Source organism: Sporobolomyces koalae (genome assembly GCF_050403365.1).
Source record: "Sporobolomyces koalae JCM15063 DNA, S_koalae_JCM15063T_v1_ctg25, whole genome shotgun sequence".
NCBI lineage: Eukaryota > Fungi > Basidiomycota > Microbotryomycetes > Sporidiobolales > Sporidiobolaceae > Sporobolomyces > Sporobolomyces koalae.
This window is the reverse complement of record NW_027481746.1, coordinates 123,009-142,763: the sequence shown is the minus strand read 5'-3', so window position 1 is coordinate 142,763 and position 19,755 is coordinate 123,009. Positions and strand designations below refer to the sequence as shown.

General features: G+C 55.3%; 4 protein-coding genes across 4 annotated transcripts; 3 read left to right on the top strand and 1 right to left on the bottom strand.

The window, feature by feature from the left end:
• Positions 1 to 347: 347 nt before the first annotated feature.
• Positions 348 to 3,030, top strand: JCM15063_000718 (uncharacterized protein; the record flags this gene model as incomplete). The annotated part of the gene is made up of 14 exons (XM_076679675.1): positions 348 to 1,107; positions 1,174 to 1,309; positions 1,377 to 1,431; positions 1,507 to 1,576; positions 1,640 to 1,654; positions 1,735 to 1,762; positions 1,825 to 1,939; positions 2,016 to 2,046; positions 2,111 to 2,128; positions 2,195 to 2,372; positions 2,444 to 2,640; positions 2,706 to 2,734; positions 2,809 to 2,883; positions 2,950 to 3,030. 14 exons carry the CDS (start codon positions 348 to 350, stop codon positions 3,028 to 3,030), a joined length of 1,788 nt encoding a protein of 595 aa, XP_076533223.1.
• Positions 3,031 to 4,833: 1,803 nt separating this feature from the next.
• Positions 4,834 to 6,498, top strand: JCM15063_000717 (uncharacterized protein; the record flags this gene model as incomplete). Its single annotated transcript, XM_076679674.1, has 6 exons — positions 4,834 to 4,837; positions 4,900 to 5,285; positions 5,378 to 5,495; positions 5,569 to 5,856; positions 5,923 to 6,231; positions 6,314 to 6,498. 6 exons carry the CDS (start codon positions 4,834 to 4,836, stop codon positions 6,496 to 6,498), a joined length of 1,290 nt encoding a protein of 429 aa, XP_076533222.1.
• Positions 6,499 to 6,784: 286 nt separating this feature from the next.
• On the bottom strand, positions 6,785 to 13,571 carry MYO5 (myosin 5; the record flags this gene model as incomplete). The annotated part of the gene is made up of 23 exons (XM_076679673.1): positions 6,785 to 7,152; positions 7,217 to 7,583; positions 7,651 to 7,700; positions 7,768 to 7,853; positions 7,926 to 8,131; positions 8,197 to 8,392; positions 8,454 to 8,704; positions 8,771 to 8,862; positions 8,927 to 9,393; positions 9,458 to 9,663; positions 9,735 to 9,909; positions 9,974 to 10,185; positions 10,257 to 10,370; positions 10,445 to 10,629; positions 10,691 to 11,114; positions 11,191 to 11,268; positions 11,346 to 11,726; positions 11,808 to 11,829; positions 11,896 to 11,999; positions 12,062 to 12,157; positions 13,052 to 13,109; positions 13,195 to 13,251; positions 13,357 to 13,571. 23 exons carry the CDS (start codon positions 13,569 to 13,571, stop codon positions 6,785 to 6,787), a joined length of 4,410 nt encoding a protein of 1,469 aa, XP_076533221.1.
• A 235-nt stretch (positions 13,572 to 13,806) lies between these two features.
• Positions 13,807 to 16,550, top strand: JCM15063_000715 (uncharacterized protein; the record flags this gene model as incomplete). Its single annotated transcript, XM_076679672.1, has 2 exons — positions 13,807 to 16,243; positions 16,315 to 16,550. 2 exons carry the CDS (start codon positions 13,807 to 13,809, stop codon positions 16,548 to 16,550), a joined length of 2,673 nt encoding a protein of 890 aa, XP_076533220.1.
• Between the last annotated feature and the right edge of the window lie 3,205 nt (positions 16,551 to 19,755).

Below are 19,755 nucleotides of genomic sequence, written 5' to 3'. Positions count from 1 at the left end.
TGTTGTACATACACATTGTCACAGCCTTTACCTCCTTCCCCCTTGCATAAAGGTCAATTGCGAAGCATTGCGCTGTAAAAACACTGCAGTTAAATCGAATGACGCTCACGGATTGCATGTATGAGTCTGTTTAGCGCAACAACGCGTCCTTACTTGCGAAACAAGCACTCCCAGCGACTCGAGTTGTTAGCGATATCTGCTGCGAATCACCGCGCGCGATCTCCGGTTCGAGCAGAGTTGAGTGACGAGTCTACCATTCCGCAGCAGATCATCTTGGCGCGTGTTTTCCGTCATTCATCTCTTGCCGCTCGCCTCGACGCGCTTCTGCAACTTTGAAAGCAAGACGGATGCACACGCTCGCCCTACTCGCGTCGATTGCGGCTGCGACTCTGCCCTCGACGCTCGGCGCGACTCATGGACATGCTCAAGCCCATCACGGCGTCCCCAACCCGAACGCACATGGACTGTTTGCCCGCGCACCCTCAGCACTCGTAGAGAGAGCAGCACAAGCTATCGAAAATCGTGGTCTCGACGAGGCGCTGTGTCCGCCGGGTGGATCGCTCAACATGACGGCAGATGACTCGGCTCGCTGGGGCGCACTCGATAATCCGGACGCTGCGGAGGACTTTGCGTTCGGCGCTGGCGATACCGTCCTGTTGCCTCGGGGAGTTTCGGTGCCAATCCGCAACCCGAAATGGCCGATAAACCCCAAATGGAAAGGGAATTCGAACTCGACGTTGGCCGTACCTGCTCCTTCTAGCACGAAATCGACCCCAGGGCAAATCATCGTCGGAGGATCGACGAAAACGCTGGCTGCGAACCCGGATCCGACTGCGAGCGCGACCACTACCACCGCGGAGTCTGCATCAAGCTCAGCTTCGTCCTCTGTAACGGCTTCGGCAGCAACGACCTCGTCTCAAGCCCCTCTCTCGCTTCCGACACCACCGTCATCGTCATGCGCACCCATGTACAGCAATACCGACGGTGGAGCCGTATATGGACCTGGATTAGGCGACTTCGACTACTTGCCACGACCTTCGACCTTTGTCAAGCGCAGTGGATCGCAATTGACGCTCGACGGCAAACCTTATCGCATCGTCGGACCTAGTAAGTCGCGTGAATGCGGTCGATGTCGAAACTGCCGAGCTCATACGCAATTTGCTCTGCAAACAGATATCTACTGGCTTGGCCTCGACGAGAACGTGTCGCCTTCTCCCTCGTATCCGGACAAAGGCAGGATCCGCGAGGCAATGGCAGCGACGGTCGCAATGGGAGGCAACACGGTCCGATCTCATACCCTCGGTATCAGGTTCGTCTCGCTCGCCGCGGGCTTCTTCGCATTGTGCAGCGAGCTGATCTGACCCACTTCCAAATAGTACCGGCAATAAATACTCTGTGTGGCCCAAAGCATACCAAACGAATGACAAAGCTGTGAGTTTGGGCCAATTAACTGCTTTTCGCTTCGAGCCAGAGGGATTGTTGCTCAGGACTTGTCATCGCTCGCAGTTCGATACGATCGACTACGCGATTTGGGCAGCCCGGAACTACGGCCTGCGTCTGCTCATTCCGTTGACCGGTTCGTCAAGTCTCTGCTTTGCCACAGTTCAGGTAGAAACTGACCTGTAACATCTTGCTACAGACAACTACGCTTACTGTAAGTACCGACATCTCTTTTCTTATTTCCGGACCGTGCATCACCGCAGCGCTGACTCGTTCTCTTGGTTTCGCCAAAAGACCATGGCGGCAAGTATGACTTTATTGGGTTCGTCTGATCTGTCTCTCCTGTTGAAGGCAATATGTAGTCTGACATCGCTTGACACTTAGCTGGGCCGGCAAAGACACGAGCGATCCGAGCCAGTTCTACAACTCCAAGACGGTCGTGCAGATGTACAAGGACTACATCTCGGTCGTACTGAACCACGTCAATGCCTACACTGGTGTAAGCTGTCATGTCTTTGAGTGATCTGAGGATCGCCGATGGCTGACAAGCTCTTACGGGGGAACCGCTCGCTCAGGTTCGACTCGGCGATGACCCGACTATCCTCGGTATGTCTCTTCTACTGCAATCAACTCGGAGCGGAAACTGACAGAAGCTATTCGGGTGCAACAGCTTGGGAGACTGGCAATGGTCTGTCGTGACCTTGCAAGAGCTACTCTCGCTGCCGAAATCTGACGAGCTCTGCCTCTTTCGCAGAACTCGGAGGCTACATGCTCGGTGGAGGCGCACCCCCGAAGGCATGGACGGAAAACATAGCCGCTCACATTCTTTCCCTCGCTCCCAATACGCTCGTGGCCGATGGCACGGACGGACTGGTCGATTCGACCGGCGCACTCGTCAACACCGGAGTTGCCGCGACAGGAGTCGACCTTGTGTAAGTTCAGCCGATTGTGCAAAAAGATAAAGACAATTCGAAAAGGCTGATCATCCTGTCGACGTGACAAGTACGGATCACTTTTACCCGGCGCTTCAATGGCTTCTCGAGAAGGACCGAGGCTACATGAGCTACTACTCGAAAACGTTCTACGTCGGAGAGTTCGATTGGACTGGCGCAAACGGAGGTGCCGACCTCGACACTTTCTACTCGACGATCGAAGCGATGAAAGGCACTGGCTCGATGATGTGGAGTCTGTTCGGACACGGTGATTTGCGCTTCCCTATCTAGGTGATAAGGAGACAAATAGCTGACTGTTCCCCCTGCCTGCAGACGCCCAATGCTGTAACTTTGTCGAACATGTACGCTATCTTTTACCCTTTCTCGGTACTCGGGTTCTGTACTGATCCAGATCTTCTTCCCTGCCATGCTCTAGCACGACGGGTACTCGCTCATGTACCCGAACGGAGACTCGACCGCTCTGCAAGCGAAAGCGCTCAAACTTGCTCAGGTTCGCCTTCGAGTCGTTTCTTTCGAGGTCCTCGGTCATGCTCACGCTTTTTCTTGTCTACTCCAGCACTGGTACCGTATGCGAGGCCTCAAGCCTCCGTCAGCGTTACCTGCCGTCGCTTGTCCCCAACCTGAACTCTCGGCATGAAGAGTTGGAAGAAAAACAATAAAATCGGAAAAATCGGCATCTGTCGTCTCTGTTCCAGAATCTCGCAAAACCTCTCTAAATACCCATACCTGCCTTCTCATCCATTGCTCTTCTTTTCAATTTTCGAGCGATTTATTTCCCGCTAAAACGTTCGCGTTCATTGTATCACTTACTCTCTCGTCAAGTCTTTTCACGCTTCATACTGGAACCTTTCTACATTTACCTACAGTGGTCACGACGCGATCTTGTTGCGGCTCTTTTGAGTAGACACTTGGATCATCTTTGCATTCACATACATACATTACCGCTTGAGACACTCGACTGACGGTCTGTAATCGGAGGAATCTGCTTATGCTTTTCCAATTGGAGACAACGCAACATTTCTCTCGATCTCACGACACAGGCAAATTCAATCAAGTGGATGTTTGCACAACAATGATTGCAACAAAAACAGACTGGATCTGGAACAGATGCAAAACAAAAGAGGTCAGTAACAAGATTTGAAAAGCAAAATGTCCACTCTGCTGCTGCTGATCCCCCGAGATGGGAACGCCCTCTTCCGAAAAAAGTTCAGACTATGAATAAAGCCCTCACCGGCCTCGGCGACAACCCTTGCCACCTCTCCCTCGCCCGTTCCACTGAAGGAGGCCCTCTCTCATCTCACCCCGGTTCCCTGTCCAACAAACCTTCGATCTCTCCTCTCGACTCGGGTCGCTTCCCATTGAAACCCCAAGGATGCTCTGACTTCCTTTCGTTACCCCGAGGGGCACTATTCGGAAGAGAGTATGCGCGATCGGAGAAGGAAGCGACAACCGAGATCGAGAGTATGCGAGCGACCAGAGGGTGATCAGGTAATACAGGGCGCGAGTAAAGGGCAGGCGAGGTGGGTACGAGAGGCTCGCTTGCGTGGTTAAAGCCGGGCAAGGGTCGTTCGGCGAATAAAGTAGACCTCGAGAGGAAACCGCGAATAGTAAGTCTTCAATGGACTAGGTTTTCATCGTGCTTTTTTGGACGTGGAACAGGAGTCCCGGCGATCGTATCGGGGGAGCAGGAGAGAGAGAGAACAAGATCGAATAGCAGTGACAGCGAGATACTAACTGTTTCACGCGAACCAACGAGTCAGTCAAACTGGTCGGCAAGGATACAGGGTGATGCAGGCAGCAGCAACGACGAGCGACAGGACACGTGGTCGAGACGAGGGGGCGAACGCGAGAGATCATTCAAGGGCTTCTGGCTAGAATAATGGTAAAACACCCCCGCTCCTCCGTTCGCGCCACTCTGATCTATGAAAAGAGCAGGGAAGGAAAATAGAGCGAGGGCGCTCTTCGGGTCCTCGGCATGGTCGATAGGATGGGGAAGAGAAAACATGTTGAAGTAATCACGTCTCTCGGTGTTCGCTCCTCGACCTCGACTCGTGCTGTCCTGTGCGTGCTGATGACCGACATTCAAGGAGGGGCTCGGGCTCACCATTTTAATTTTACATTCGGAAGAGTCGAGGAAGGCGTTGGTCGTGGGTAGCAGGATGAGAGAGGCACGCTGGAAACGCTCGCGGGTTTTTTGACAAGATTTTTCGAAAATTTTCGCTGATAGCCGATCCCGCCTGTGGTTGCCAATTCTCGGCCGCTCTGCCCGATCGCCGTTCGCGCCCTCGCATTCACTCGACTCGGCGAGCCCACCTCGGTGCACACCGCAGCTGAAACACCTACCCGCCTCCGCTTGACTCGACTGCAGCTTTCCGCTCGAAGCATTCAACGTCGTATCGTTCAACATTTCACCTGCGATCAATCAACAAACAATCAGATCATGGGTTGCGTCGTCTCACTCTCTCCATATGCGCACTCCCCAGCTGACATTACTATAACTGAGTAGCGAGACCCGCAGCAACCTCGTCTCGAAAGCAGACGACGACAACAACGCACCCAGCTACAGACAAGCGCGCCAAAAGCAAGCGACCACAGTCTGATGACGATCAGGATCAAGTCGACGAGGAACCCGAAGTAGACGATGAAGAGGAACCAGAAGACGTAGCGCTCGACGAGGATTCCGTAGTCGCCGAAACTCAGTTCGAGCACGCCGAACGAAAACCTTCGTCGAGCAAGGCAAAGAAGCCGACAACCGCGACTCGAAAGCCAGTGCCGACCGCTGGGACCAAGAGGAAAGCGAAAGACGAGCTCTCTCGACCCTCTCACCTCGACGCTGACGACGCCCCGCAACCGACCGCGAGGGAACGCAAACTCGAGGCTCAGTTCCAAGCCGTACGTCCGCTCGTCCTCGCCCTCGTCTCAGTACTTTGCAGGTTCAGCTGACGTATTCGTCCTTCTTGGTCAACCGAATTCTCGGGTAACAGAAACGGAAAGCGCTCGACGAGGTCAGTGCAGCATACGCAAAATTGAGAGACTTGCGCGAAACTCGTGCAGAACAAGCCGAGGCGACGCTCAAGGAGCTTGCCAGAGAGCAGCAAGTCGGTAGGTGCTACGTCCCTCGTATCGAAAGGGGGTAACTTCGAAAATCATGCTCACGAGCCCACCTACGCGACAGCTTTCGCCACCACGATCGCCGCCTACAAGAAAGAGAGTGACAACTTGAAGTTCGAAAATGCCGAGTTACAGGATGCAGCCTATGCTTCTCCACGAACGAAAGCAGCCCGGGCGACAAACCAGCGTGTACAAGAGCTCGAAACGCAACATGCGGACGCCTTGGCACGGATTGAAGAGCTCGAGCGACAAGTGGAAGAGACGGAGGAAGCCTGGCGGAACAAACTAGATGCCGAATTGGCCGAACGGGAACGAGCGTGGAACGCGGAAAGAGAAGAGCTCGTTGATAACCGTGAGCGCAGTCGGTCAAAGTCACCTGATCCAACTTTCGCTGATCCCGTGAGATCACACTTTGCAGTTGAAACGGCACAGAACGACTACAAATTCGAGGCCGAACAGTCGAAAAAGCTGCAGGCGCAAGTCAGATCTCTCGGGTCAACCAGCTCGTCATCTTCCCTGGGCCACACGACGGGCTCGAAACCTGCTACGACAAGTTCAGCGACGACCGCGAAACTCGAACAGGTCGAAGCCGAGCGGGATCTCCTCAACCTCAAGATTCAGTTCAGCGAGGACATTACCGGACTCACAGTCCATTCTATGAGGGTCGTCGAGGACGATCCTCTCTACGTTTGTAGCTTGGTCGATTGTTACGGAACCGAACAGAAAAGTGAGTGCTCTTCGTATTCCGCGCACCGTCCTGTGCTGCTCAGCAGCTTGTCGAGCTTACTCCCATCCTCGAATGGCTCCAGGTCTTCAATTTAAGCTTTCATTCTCGAGCGACAAATACTGTTACTACGAACCGGACCTCGAACCTGAACGAGATTCGCTACTGTGCCAGACCCTGCCCGCCGAATTTCAACAGTCCAGCCGCTTGCCCGATGTCGATTGCGCCGCCTGGTTCTCAAGACTCGCCTCTGCTATGAACCAGCGCTGATCTAATCTTCCCCTTATTAATCTTCGTCTTTCTTGTCCTCCTTTTGTGCCCATTTAAATTCCCTAGCATCTTGCACCCGTTGTTCCATATACCTATCAGCAATTGCTATGCCTTGCTCTCGTTCTTCTCATTCTCGCTGTCGTCCGCAAAAGCTCGTGGAGCTCTTGGCGCATTCCAAGTTCTTCGAGCAACAATAAGATTGGTGTTTGGCAGAGAGAAAGGAAATGAGTTTTACAGTAACAATCGGAAAAAAAAGTTTGAGCATCTCCGTCTGTTCGGGTCGAGTTCACCAATCGTCATCATCGGCAGCAGGCTTCCGTCCTGCTCGTTTCGCCAGTGCGGCGGCAAGATCGTTTGCACTCGGCTTGACGAGCCCTCCCGCAACCGGGGGCGGACCATTGGACGATGAGCCACCCATGGGAGGAGGTGGCGGCGGAGGCGGAGGAGCAGCAGCTCTTCCGGTCGTATTGGCTCCTCCAGGTCGAGGCGGAGCAGGAGGTGCTGGAGCACGTCCTGGGAGGCTTGGAGCGGACGGAGGAGGCGGGGCGGCAGGGCGACCGTTCGGGACGCTTGGCTTGGAAGGAATCGAAGGTTTCGAAGGAATCGCAGGTTTCGGTTTCGCCGCAATCGGAGGCTTGGGAGGAGGTGCTTTACCTGTTTCAGATTGGACTGCGTAAGTACAGGCTGTTCGGAAAGAAAAAAGGTCAAGTGAACTCACCGAGAACCGAGGAAGGTCGACTACCGGCGGGCGACGAGTTCGCGCTCGGGGTCGAAGTACCGTTCTCCCCTTCGGCAGCTTGTGCTCGTTTTGCAGCGAGGATAGCTGCAAGCCCTCCGCTGTTGCCCATTCCTGGCATAACCGAGACCGGAGCAGCATTGCCTTCGCCAGCCCGTGCACCGAGTCCGACGGATGGTGTCTTGTTTGTAGTTGGAATCGAGGGCGCGAGGGGTGCCTTCGGAATGACGGGAGCTCGAGGCGCGGCAGGAGCAGCAGGAGCAGCGGCAGGTGCAGCCGGGGGAGCCCGGCGAGCAGGTGCAGGAGGAGGGGCGGCCGGCTTTGGCTTGGGAGGCACAAGTTGAAGGTACTAAGTATGCCAAAAGCCGGTCAGACAGGACGTTCTGATAGCTGGCGGACGGAGGGAAACAACTCACGTTCGATGGGGCCCATCCTTCTTGCGATCCGCGCTTGATCAACCACCACCCTGAGCCGATGTATAAGACATCAGTAAGTTAGAAAGGACTGAACACTACCGAGCTAGATGAACATACCTCCGTCGTCCTGAGAGATGACTTCGACCAGCTCATCTTTCGTTAGGGGCAATTCGCCCGGCTGATCCGTCGCGAAGGTAAAGAGTCTGGAGATGAGATGCATGGTCTTGTCAGTGTGCCGTATTTGGTCAGGACTTGTATAGTGGAAAGCGTCTTACGCTTTATACATGGGAACCTCGGGTGCAGCAGGCGGCGGAGGCGGCGGCGGTGCGGCAGCTCGAGTCGGAGGCGGAGGGGCGGTCCGACCTGTACCGTTCGAAGTCGGTGCAGCGGGTGCCCTGGGAATACCCGCAGGAGCGGCGGGAGCAGCCCCGAACCCGCCATTTGGCAGAGTCTGAGGTTTCGGTCGAGCTGCACCAGAACGCTACACAGGCATCAAGAATTGGTATCAGTACTTTCAGTACCACTGTCGATTTCCTTTTGACTCACGTTTGGAGTCTGTCGAACGGCTGCGGCCTTCTTGACGCGGGGTTTGCGCTCGGCTGGAGGCATCGATTGACTGTTGGGAGGTTCTCCTTGTGGGACCGACACGGTCGAAGACTTGTAGACGTCATCGCGAGGAATCGTGTTGTCCTTCTTGAAGGCGATGGAAGCCTGCTTGTCCTTCTTCTTCGAGTACGTGATACTAGATATCGAAACTATGAGTTTACTGTTCTTTCGACTATATCAGCCGCCGTAGAGCTTACTTGGGGCCGATGTTGACGCTAACCGCGCCATTGGTCCGTTGTTGAAGGTGGACAAGGAACTCGGTCTTGAACACGCAGGAGAGAAGAGGGTCACCCTCCTCGGTACTGCCGCAGTTGAGCGCAAGCCAGTCATCCCGAAGGTTCGACATGCCAACGCTCCTGATCGTGACGAGAGGAATACGACGTTCGAGGGTAGTCTGGGCGCGACCTTGTACAGCTTGCGAGATGAGGATGTAGACGGCTTTGTCGGTCTAGAGTTTCGCCCAAGTTGTCAGTATGCAAATAACTTCGATAGCTCATGGCGGTGGGACCCTTACAAGAATGAGGTAACGAGGACTCGGCTTGGATGATCGACCAAGCTTCGAAACGAGCAATTGAGCGCGAGAAGAGAACGCAATCGTTTCGTTCGCTGAAAAACAGGATCGAAAGGTTCAGTACCGGCGTCACAACTCGACAATCTGTGGCGGACTTACCACCAATTCCCGCAGCGTTCTTGAGCGCGGCGCCTTGCATGCTGTCGCGCTCTCCGACTTCGAGGTAGTCGCCCATGAACTTGCGCATGCTGAGCAAACTCATCCTCCTCCTCTCTTTCCTGCCGCCGAGGATCTGGTGCCCGTAATCTCGAAGCTGTGAGTAAACGATACCCTCTTTTTTGGCCATCCAGAATCGTTGAATCGTCTTTGCCGCTTCTTGCTTGCGCCTCAAGTACGCTCTCCAACAGCGTTGAATCCTGCCAGCCATGTTGTGCCAGTACTTGTCTCGCATCGACTCGAGCGCGAACAACGTCTCGGGATTCTTGATGAACGCTTTCGTAACTCCCATTTGCCATTCTTCGCGTTTGATCCCCGTGTCTTTCAGGATCTGTTCACACCCGGACCTCGCGTCGCCTTGCCAGATATAGTCTCCCGCGTACGAGGTAGACGGCGAGAGGAGGTAGAATCTTTCGTTTGGAAGTTTGAGTATCGAGTCTCTAGCGGGAATTAGAACACCGAGAGAATGCTCACCGTTCGACCATTTTCTCAAATGTGTTGCGGTAGGCGAAACCAGCTCGACGAACTCGGACGTTCTCTTGCAGACCGAGGTACTTGATTTGATGGAGAATCGCTTTCTGATCGTACTCGGTCGGTGATCGGTTCTGATTGGGTTTGATCGTGCGGATGTATGAAGGTTGAGAACGCATGAGTTTCTCGACGAGAGCGTTAGCAGAAGCCTGTATGAGACAGTAGAGTCTCGCATGTTAGCTTTGAATCGCCTAGCTGGGCAGAAGCTAGACCTGCGCACCTTGATCTTGTCGCCGGCAGTGGGAGGCCGCTTTTTGGAATCGGGATCGGGTCGATCGGGAAACAGGCGTTGCAGGAACTGGTTGTTTGAAGAGGCCACGAGATCAAGGAGATCCTTGAGGAGGACGTCCTTATTTTTGTCGGTCATGCCTGCGACGGTATACATGACGTCTCCGCTAATCATTGCCGTACTCCTGTCAGTATGTAACACGTCAAGGCTGCAAAAAGGCCGCGACTTACGCGTAGTGCTTGACAAGGAACTTTGATCCTCTCGGTTCGAACTGAGGGTTGCTGACCCCTCCCAGACGCTGACTGAACGAGCCGTCCGCAGCGGTAGGATCGGCGTGCGCGGTCGCACACGCGTCGTTAAGTGCCGCAAAGATACCCGGAGGCCGCTTCTCTTCGATCAAGTCGCATACGATCTTGTTGTTGAAGTAATCGATAGGAGTCCACTACAAAGCGATGGAAACATCAGCCGAGATGCTGGCAGGAATCGAATCGACAAGGTACGAAAACTGCTGACCTTGATCTGCTCGCGCACGTATTCCTCTTGTTCAGTCTTGAGAGTGAGCTGGATGAAGATTTGCTGCAGTTTCTCGTTGACATAGTTGATGCAGAGTTGCTCGAATTGGTTCGTCTGGGGGTATGAAGCGTTGCAGTCAGTCTCTCGGACGTGCGCAAGCTTGCTGAGGCACTTGGGTATGCACGCACGTCGAAAATTTCGAAACCGTAGATATCGAGAACACCGATGATGTTGGCAGCGGGACTCTTGCTCTTCATAGAGATGTTGACCCGATCAACAATCCATTCGAACAGATTGTTGTAAATTGCTTTTGCTAGGGCATCTTTGACCGACGTAGCTTGGGCAGGGTTGAGAGGAACCTCGTACACCGAACCTGCAGGGGCAAGAGTTGCCAATCTGTCGCCAAGAGACGAGCTCCAGGATGTTGAACATACCTCGACGACCGCCTCGCTGAGTCTCCATCACACGACTCGTCAACGCCTTCTCGACTCGCGCCTGATCGACCTCGAGCAGGTACGCGACAAATGCGGTTACGCTCGAATCTTTCACTTGGGCGTTCCCTTCCTGGTCCACCTTGAACTCGACGTTGCCAATCCACAGGATACTCGCGAGCATCCTAAGGATCTGGTCTTGTTCACCCTGGGACAATCCGACGATCGACATGGCCTTGAGCGTCTCGGCCCAGTCAAACGTGTCGTCGATGCCAGGCACTTCAAGGCATCCCGACTTGGACGTGTACGCGTACGATTCGGGACCCTGGAGACCGTACGCTTCGCGTTGCGCGGCCGAAGCGCCTTTCGTCAATTGGTAAAAGATGTGAAAGTTGCGCTCGTTTTTTATCTGGCCCGTCACTCGGTTCTGTAGATGATGACATGTTAGTGAGTCTGATGCACTGCAAATGGGAGATTCAAAGCGCGAGAGTCAGAAAGCGCACCTTTTCGAGGAGGTAGTTGGTAATCATGGCACCAATCGGTGCGCCTTGAGCGTCGAATTCGATTTCGAGGTATTTTCCCTGTGTGAGATACAGCGTATCCAGCGATCAGACACATCAGCGGAAAGATATTGAGTAGGGAAGCGGAATTGGCGTACATGTCGAGACGAGTTGTTGTTGCGAAGAGTCTTGGCGCAACCGAAACTCTCGAGCAGAGGGTTCGTTGCGAGGACCATCTCCTTGACATCCTCGATACCTCCTCCGGAAGTTCCGGTACCGCTGCCACCCGACACGGCGGCGATGTACTGCATGATGCGCTTGGCGGCTTCGGTTTTTCCGGCTCCCGACTCTCCCGAAATGATGACACACTGGTTGTCCTTGTACGAGATCATGTTGTAGTACGCCGATTCGGCGATCGCATATACGTGCGGGACCATTTCGAGGCGGTTCTTGCCTCGGTACGAGCGGAGCGTTGCGTCGTCATAAATGGGCAACATGCGGAACGGGTTCACCGAGATGAGAACGTGTCCGATGTAAGTCTGCAAGCACACGACATTGATCCGGAATCAGGAACCCGCAAAGGACAGCGGGGAATTGCGCGAACGGGAGTGTCGACTTGCGTAGATTTCGGCATTCTCGAATCTGGTAGTAAACCGTTGCATATCGTGAGCTACGCACTAGCTTGCCCGGGAGAGTGTGTCAACTGACCGTTTCTTGAGGTTCTCGTTGATGCTCTCGTTCGAGATGCTCGTGAGGAGCGTCATGTCGGACACTCCTGCCTGCTTCTTCTTGAAGCCTTCCTTCCAGTCGGCCTGTCGCGATTAGGGTATGTCAGGGGTACTCTTCCCGATGTGCCCTAGAAGGGGGAACTGACTTTGGCGACTCCATTCTTTCGGTTCGTGGTGGTGGTGGATGACGAAGGGCCGTTGGCGCCTCCGCCGAGGAGCTTCTTGCCCTTGCGTGTCGGTGCCTGTTCGGTATAGCAAGTCAGTACGAAGTCTTGTCCGATAGGCGCAGACGGAACTAGAGCTTGCCATGGCGTCGGCGGGTTTATCGGTGGATGACGGGCGGGGCGGTTGCACGCAGTTCGCTCGATCACTCTCGGCCTGGTCCCGAAGGTGAGTCTACGTCGCAAGCGGAGGTCTCGCAGAGGCGGTCTTTCCTCAGGTGTGACAGTCTCGGTAGCGTGGGCGGTGCGCGGAGGCGGATGGGCGCAAGTGACGGGAGCCGAACCTCGCGCATTCGGCGTTCGATCGATTCTTCTTTCGCAGTCTGACCACCCTCTCTCTCGAGCGCCAACAGGACGCTCTTCTCGCGACACAGAGGCGGTGCATATTTTTGCCCAGTCTCACAGAGAGCAGCCTTTGCTCCAAGCGAGAATGCAAGCATCATGGCGCTGCACAGACTCGCGCTGTGCAAGTCGTGGCCTGCTCGCTCGACAAGAAGTCTGGACTCGATCGCAAGGCAGGTGCATGAAAGGGAAGACGGGGAATTACAAGTACAGCGCAGTTCCAGATGAAGAACGAGCAGAGTGGTGAACGATTATCTATACATGAAAGTGACTAGCATTGTCAGCCTGATGGAGAGCCTTGTCTTTTCGGGCCGGAGTGCTCGATATGCCTTACAGGGACAGTGAGAGAACGCGAAGGTGAGAGACTAGCCGAACTCGATTACCTGGACAATTGTTTCTCTGTAGATCGCCCGAAGCACTTTCGGATCAGTCGACCCGTCACGGCTTCGTGCGAACATATCAGAAGAGTTTGACCAACCGAGAAGGTCCTGCAAGTCGAATTGAACGAACGAGGATGCGTCGAGTGAATCAGCTGGGCGAAGCGGTTGCTTGCAGAAACGGATGGTAGCGTACCTTGGCTTCGTTGACTTTCGACGCAATGTACGGGCTTCCTCCTCGATCAGGGTGATTCCTGTGCAAGCCGAACGGCCACTTGCACACGGTCAGAGGTCTGAAGAGTTATTGCAAGAAACGAAGCGATCAGGAGTACGACTCACGCAAGCATGATCCGTCGGTGTGCATCCTTCAGCCGCGTAATAGTCATGTGCGATTCTCTGTCATGCCACAAGAGGCGAGCGAGATTCCGAGTGAGTCGGTCACATTCGATTGCGCTGATGGCGACAGTCGCCAAGCTTTGGAAGGAGCATCGAGCAGCTCACCTCAGGCCGAGGATCTCGGCGGCCTCCTTGCGGTCCATCTTGGATTGGAACCCGCCCTTGGCCCATTCCTGTGCGCCGCCTTTGCCCTCCATGCCGGCGATCGCCGACAGGAGCGGGTTCAGGCGCGCACCATTTCGGGCTGCAGATCGGAGCGAGTACCTTGCGCCGAGTCCAAGGGCGGCGAATGCTGCCGTGCCTGCGAGGATGGACGCCATCGAGTTCTCGCGAGAATTAAAGACGGTGTATTTGGTGACTATCAAGAGACGCCGAGTGAAAGCGCCGGTTGTCTCAAGGTTCTTGTGAGTGCTGAGAGCTCGAGATTGCTGGTCGAGCGAGTGACAGAAGCGGAGGTGGTGAACAAACGTTGATCGAGAACGACTCGTCTTGGACCTCTTCATTACCGTCTCTGACCTCGACTCAGGGACGTACGAGACCAGCTCACTGTCTACGATGACACCTCACCCTTCGGCGATTGCCCTCCCGCCTGCATCGGCGCCGACATTCGAGTCGACGATCCCTCCTACTCCTTCCGCGTTCCCGTCTTTGTCGGGGGCACCAAGTGCCGCAGCTCCGCCCGCGATCCCGACGTCGACTCTGCACTACGCTGAAGCAACCGGCAAAGTTCTGCCGCCGTCGTCGGTCCCGAAAGGAGTGTCGCAACCCGCGCCAGTTCACCCGCCGACGTCAGCCTCGAGCCCGTCCGCAGAACCCCGCGAGAGGTTTCAGTCCTCGGGAGGGCAGCAGCGCAACCGCGACTCGCCGTACGCCCGTCCTGGCACCGCTCCGAGAACGTCGGCTGCTGGACAGGCCAAGGATCGCAAGAACAAGAAGCCCTCGTCGCGCGTCCCGACCAAGCCACGCGATCCCAAACTCGAACACGATTCCGCCCACGATTCGGAAGCGCGCGAGAACAAACGCAGGAGTATCCCCGGCATGCCCGCCGCACTCCAGGTCCCGAAGAAGACTCACGCCCGTCGAAAGTCTGAAGGCGCTCCTGCCGCATTCTCTCACCCGACCGAGCCCACTCTGCCCAAACCGGGCAAGAAGAAGCGTCAAGCACTGACCCGGACTCTCACGCCCTCGAGCTCGAAACTTTCGGCCCTCGCGCCTTCGTTCGAATTCGTGCCGCGGTCTGCGACGACTCCGAACTTGTCGGCGTACGCGCAAGACGAGTCCTCGGCGACCGATTCAGACGGTAGCGAGCACGATGCTGGCGAGACTCGCGAAACTGAATCGTCTTCTTCGCTCGGAGCCTACCTCGATTCGGCATTTACCCTCTCGTCCCCGGCATCCCTCACGACGCTCGTCGACTCGGATGACTCGCAAGAGCGGGATCCTGCCGAAGGGCTGGTTGATGAGAAGCTCGCAGCCGAGACCGTGTCCTCCGCAGGACCCCAAGCGGATGAATTTGCCGGGCAGACCTTGACCCAATCCGAGTCGGGTGCGAGGCCTGAAGCCGACCAGAAAGGGTTCGAGCCGATCGCTGGAGCGGTCAACGAGAGTCCATTGGCAGATCTCGAGTGGAAGGAGAAGATGGGATGGTGGCGAGACGATTACGATCCGAACCTGCCACAAGTCGACGAGAGCGGTGTCGAATCAGAGGTGACAGAGGACAAGAAGGAAGCTGAGGATCTCGCCCTCGCGCCGGCCGCGGTTGAGGCGAACTCGAACGAGAGCCCCCTGCTGCAATTCCCGCCATGGACCCCTCAGGCATCGACCGAACCCGAGGAAACCGGACAGGTCGACGTGTCCGATTCGACTGTTTCTCCTGCCCTCCTCTCCGAAGTCCTCTCAAGCTCATTCACTGAGTCGGATTCGACCCCTACTGCTACCGCTGGCGAGTCAGCCTCTGCGACCGACTCGACTAACCCCGTCGCACCAACACCAGCAAGCGAACCATCTGCGCCCTCGACCCCTTCCCTGTCTTCCTTCCTCTCGAACTCTTTCACGCCTCCGGTCAAAGGATACTCGGCGACTTCGTCCGCGTTCGATTCCGCGTTCCTCTCGGTCGACGAACTCAAGGCCGAGAAACTCGCGCAAGCGGGACCGGCAGACGCGAACCAGCAGGATGCACTAGACATGCCGTTGAGCGCAGAAGCTGTCGCGTCGCAACCGACACTCGACGACGCCCTCGATGTCGACGCGGCTGTGCGGAAAGAGGGATCGGCATCGCGGCCTGCGGTTGAATCGAAGGAAGAGGGTCGCAAACAATGGTGGAAGGACGAGGATGACGAACAGAACGAGACGGAGAAACCTCAACCTGGTCAGGCGGAGCACTCGGATACCATGGTCGATGAGCAACTGGCGAAAGAGACGGTTGAGAGTGCTGGTGCCCAAGCGGACGGATTTGTCGCGAAAGGTTTCGAGGAAGCCGATAAGATTGGAGAAGACGCAGAGGCAGGCGAGAAGGCGGTACAGAAAGTAGCAGAGCAAAAAGAGGTCAGCGAGGAGGGTCATCGAGAAGTCGTTGAGGAGAAGCCCGAAGAGAACACGACAGAGGAGGAAGAAGTGCCACAGCAGGGCAGTTCGACCCCTCTCGGGTCGTACCTGACTTCGGCGTTCCAACCTGAGACCACATCGTTTTCATCAACTACTGCTGCCGATGATTCAACACGGGAGGAATCCGACGCGCCCGTTGACAAGATCGACGCCTCGGCTTCCTCTGTTCCCGCCGTACCTTCGCCATCCCGTCGTCGCTCGTCGTCTCCGTCGCCGCCTCGGCCACAGCCTCAGTCTTCGGACGCGCATGCTGCCGATTCTGCGCCTTCGCTCACCTTGGCAATTTCCTCTGCTTGGCACACTGCTCCCTGGTCTCGCAAGTTATGGGCGATCATCGCTAGCGTCGCGATTAATGTTGGCTTGCCTTTCGTGAACGGTGTCATGCTCGGTAAGTCTCTCCTTCGGCTTGTTTGTGTGGCTCCGCGAACCCACATAATTGACCTGTGTCACTCTTCTTAGGTTTCGGCGAGCTCTTTGCGCGTAACGTTCTCGGAGTTCGATTCGGCTGGCCTTTGCACAACGACACTGCAACGACTGGCTCGTCGTCACGTGCAAACACCGGAGGCGTCGGACTTCGATCCGCGGGTTCCTACAAAGCGAGCAACAACGGAGGTCACGGCGTAGGAACTGATGTTCCAGGACACGCTGGAGCCAAGACGGCCCTGGAAGGAGTGGTCGAATCCATCGCCGAGTGAACAGTCTTGGCTCCCTTCTTCGTGCTCACCCATTCGTTCTTAGATTATTTCGATTGCTTCTCTTCTTCGTCCTTTACCCTTCTCAGCCCTTTTGTTCCTCTCTTTCGTTCTATTCTGTCACCGCCATCAGGCCTCAGCTTATTCCCATGCCTCACTCTCCCAAAAGTGCATAGCGCCACAAATCGATTCTTCAATGCTGTGACTCTTCAAGACTCGATGCTCTGAGATTGACGAGCACAGGAGTCGCGTGCAAGATCTGGCTGCACGGCAGACGCCGCGAAACTCGGCTTGTGTGAATCTCGGTCTGTCTCAACGGACGCGTGAGACTGAGATTTGTACTGTACACCATACGCCCAACTGCCGCGGCACGTGCGTCTTCTTTCGATCATCACGCGCGGTCCCGCTCGTTCTACTCCTATACGAGTCTGAAGCACAATGTCGGTCTGCCTGTGATCTCGTCAGCGAGAAGTCTGAGTCAAGCTGAGTCTCCTGCACATCGCGGGTGGAGGCACACGCTATTTAAGCGAGGGAGTCGAGTGGAGGTTCGACTCGAACGGCGTTGTGCTGGGCACGGGGTCAAAGCATGGCTGCCGCATCGCCTTCGCATCGGCTCTCGCGTTCGGCGACGAGCAAAACCGACTGCAGATGTGCTTGCTGCAGCAGCCTGCGGCAAGGGTAAGGAACTCGTCGATTTTCAGTCGACTGCCACTCTACTGAGCACTCGTATTGTGACGATCTTGTTTGAGCGAGCAGCTTCAAGAAATTATCAAGTACCGCAGGAGAGAAGTAGCCGAAAGGATCAGCAGATCATCCCGACACGCCTTCGCGAGACATCGGAGTGCAATCAACGATAGAACTGGATCAACGGGGATCGGCGTTGCAATTGTTGCCGCGTGCCTTTTTCGATGAAAGTAGGCGATCCCGGCATCCGGATCTGCGCGATCTCTTTTCATCTCGAGAGATTAATCGACTTTGTAAGCGTTGCACGTTGCCGTCTTCTTCCCTTCTTCTCCCTCTACCTCCTTGCCCCCTTGGCTCTACGCATGCCCGGCTACTACTTGTCTCTACCCAAGTCGCTTTCTCCGTCCTACTCTCGCCGCTCTCCGTCGCCGCTCGCACTCCCATCGCCCTGTCGCCAAGATTCTATGGCTCAGACAGCAAACCCTTACGCTACGATGCAAGTTCCGCACTACACAACGGTCGACCGTCGGGAAGCGGAGCAGCTTCACGAGCTCAACTTCAGGACATTCCAAGACATGGGTCGCCAGGTCTCAATAGAAGGTCTCGAAATTGAGATGCGCGCCAAAGATTCAAGGGAAAGGGCCTTGCTCTCGGCAAAGACAGCGATGGGCTCGTTCGCAAAGTGAGTCGGAATCTCTGCCAGTTTTGCAGGGCGAAGAATAATGCTGACAGACTCGCTCCTCCTCAGGACGTGATGCTCTGCGAGATCCGTTTCCTTTCGTACCGCAACTGTAGACGCAGTCCAGCATCTACGACCCCCCCAATCCAAACAAATAACAACAGCGGCCCACTCGTACAGCAGGACTGTGCAGGTCGTTTCCCGATCCTGCGAGGAACACCACATATTATATCACAACATTATACGTAGGCATCCGCCCATACGACGGATCCCCACATGGCGCTCGACCAAACGAGCGCGACTCCAGAGCCTCAGCACTGCGACGCTCTCGTCGTTGAAGAGTCGTTTATTCAACTTTATCTCTGTCGGCACTCAACTCTTCCGATACCCCTTCAAGGCCAATGCTATGATAGCAGCAACTTCACCTCGATATCTTTCTGTCTCCTTGGGTCGTGATTTCTCGGATCGCCCTTTCGTCATCTTTCTTCCGGTTCACCATGTCACCTCTCACTTCTGTCAACGGTTGTACTGTCCGGGTCACATATGCATTCTCTCTGTATTGTTGGGGTATATTGTTTTGGGTTAGACCTGGCGTCTCGAAATATTTCTATTCCGGGTTCTAGGAAATATATGCCCGAGCTGAGTACTGAGTCGACTGTGCGCCCGTTGTATTTCAACTTGAAAAAGAAGCTATGTAGACGCGTACGGTGACTTTACCCAGAGATCGAGTTTCGCAAAGAGGCGCCGAAAGCTCAATTCAAGACGGCGCCTTGAGCTTGATCAACTTGGCTCTCCAATTCCCATCACGCGCGCGAAACTACTGAGCTCCTATGGTGGGGAGAATGTCCGGTTCTCATTCTTTTCTCATACCTGAGCAGAGCGCGACTGTGCGAGAGCCCTTGCGCGCTCCTAGAGATCGACTCGCGGTCGTAACGCTGGCCGGGCTCTCGGACGCGCAATCCCAGCGACGAAATTTCAGTAATCAGATTATTGACCGTACGTCCCGTAATCCACTTCTTAGCGAGAGATGTAGAAGCGATGCGTTGCGGGAGATTCCGGCGCAGGATGCCCGTCCGTGAGGACGCCCGTGCAGGGCAAAGTGCGTGATGCCCAAGTTCTCGCAAGTAACTTACTAACCGAGGAGGTGTCGAGGAATGTGCGATTCGACGATCTCGCCTGCATCGCTTGGGCCTTGAACTGCGGCTGCAAATCGGAAAAGGTGGAACAATAGGGGCGACTCGCATCGAGATTCGGCCGGGCGTCGTTAGTTCCGATTTTCCGATGTCCAAGAGCGCGATAGGCAGAATCAATTGTTCAGGTGATTCGGGGCAGCTTCATCTGTCAGCTATGTACAGTATCGGCGAACGGTCGACAGTTACAGAGTGCCCAAGAAGATAAGATGACTTGCCGATGGGCCTTTCATTTGGGTTTTTCAAATTCATCAAGCTGGATCGAAGGTTCCGACCGCCTGCTGATGAACGCCCTCATCCGCGAGCGGCGAGCCACTGTGTCAAGTCAAGAGAAATGCGCGACAGCGCGCGGTCGGACCCGTCTGTGATCTGTGCGATGCAAACACCTCGGTCGCCGCTCGCGACTGAGCGCATGTCCGTATGGTCGAGACTGTCTGTTTGGGCACACGTTTGACTACAGACACCGATGCCTACGGGTAACGGAGTCACGGAGCTGAATAGCCCATATTACGGTCTCGAGTCGATTCTCCGCAGCGCAACGGCAGTATAGCTTATTTTGAGAAGGTCAGGTCGATGTGATCAAGATCGCCCCGCTGTGCCAGATCTCTAAGCGTCTGCGCGTACGCTCGCTGGGTCAAGTGTGCTGCTTCTTCGC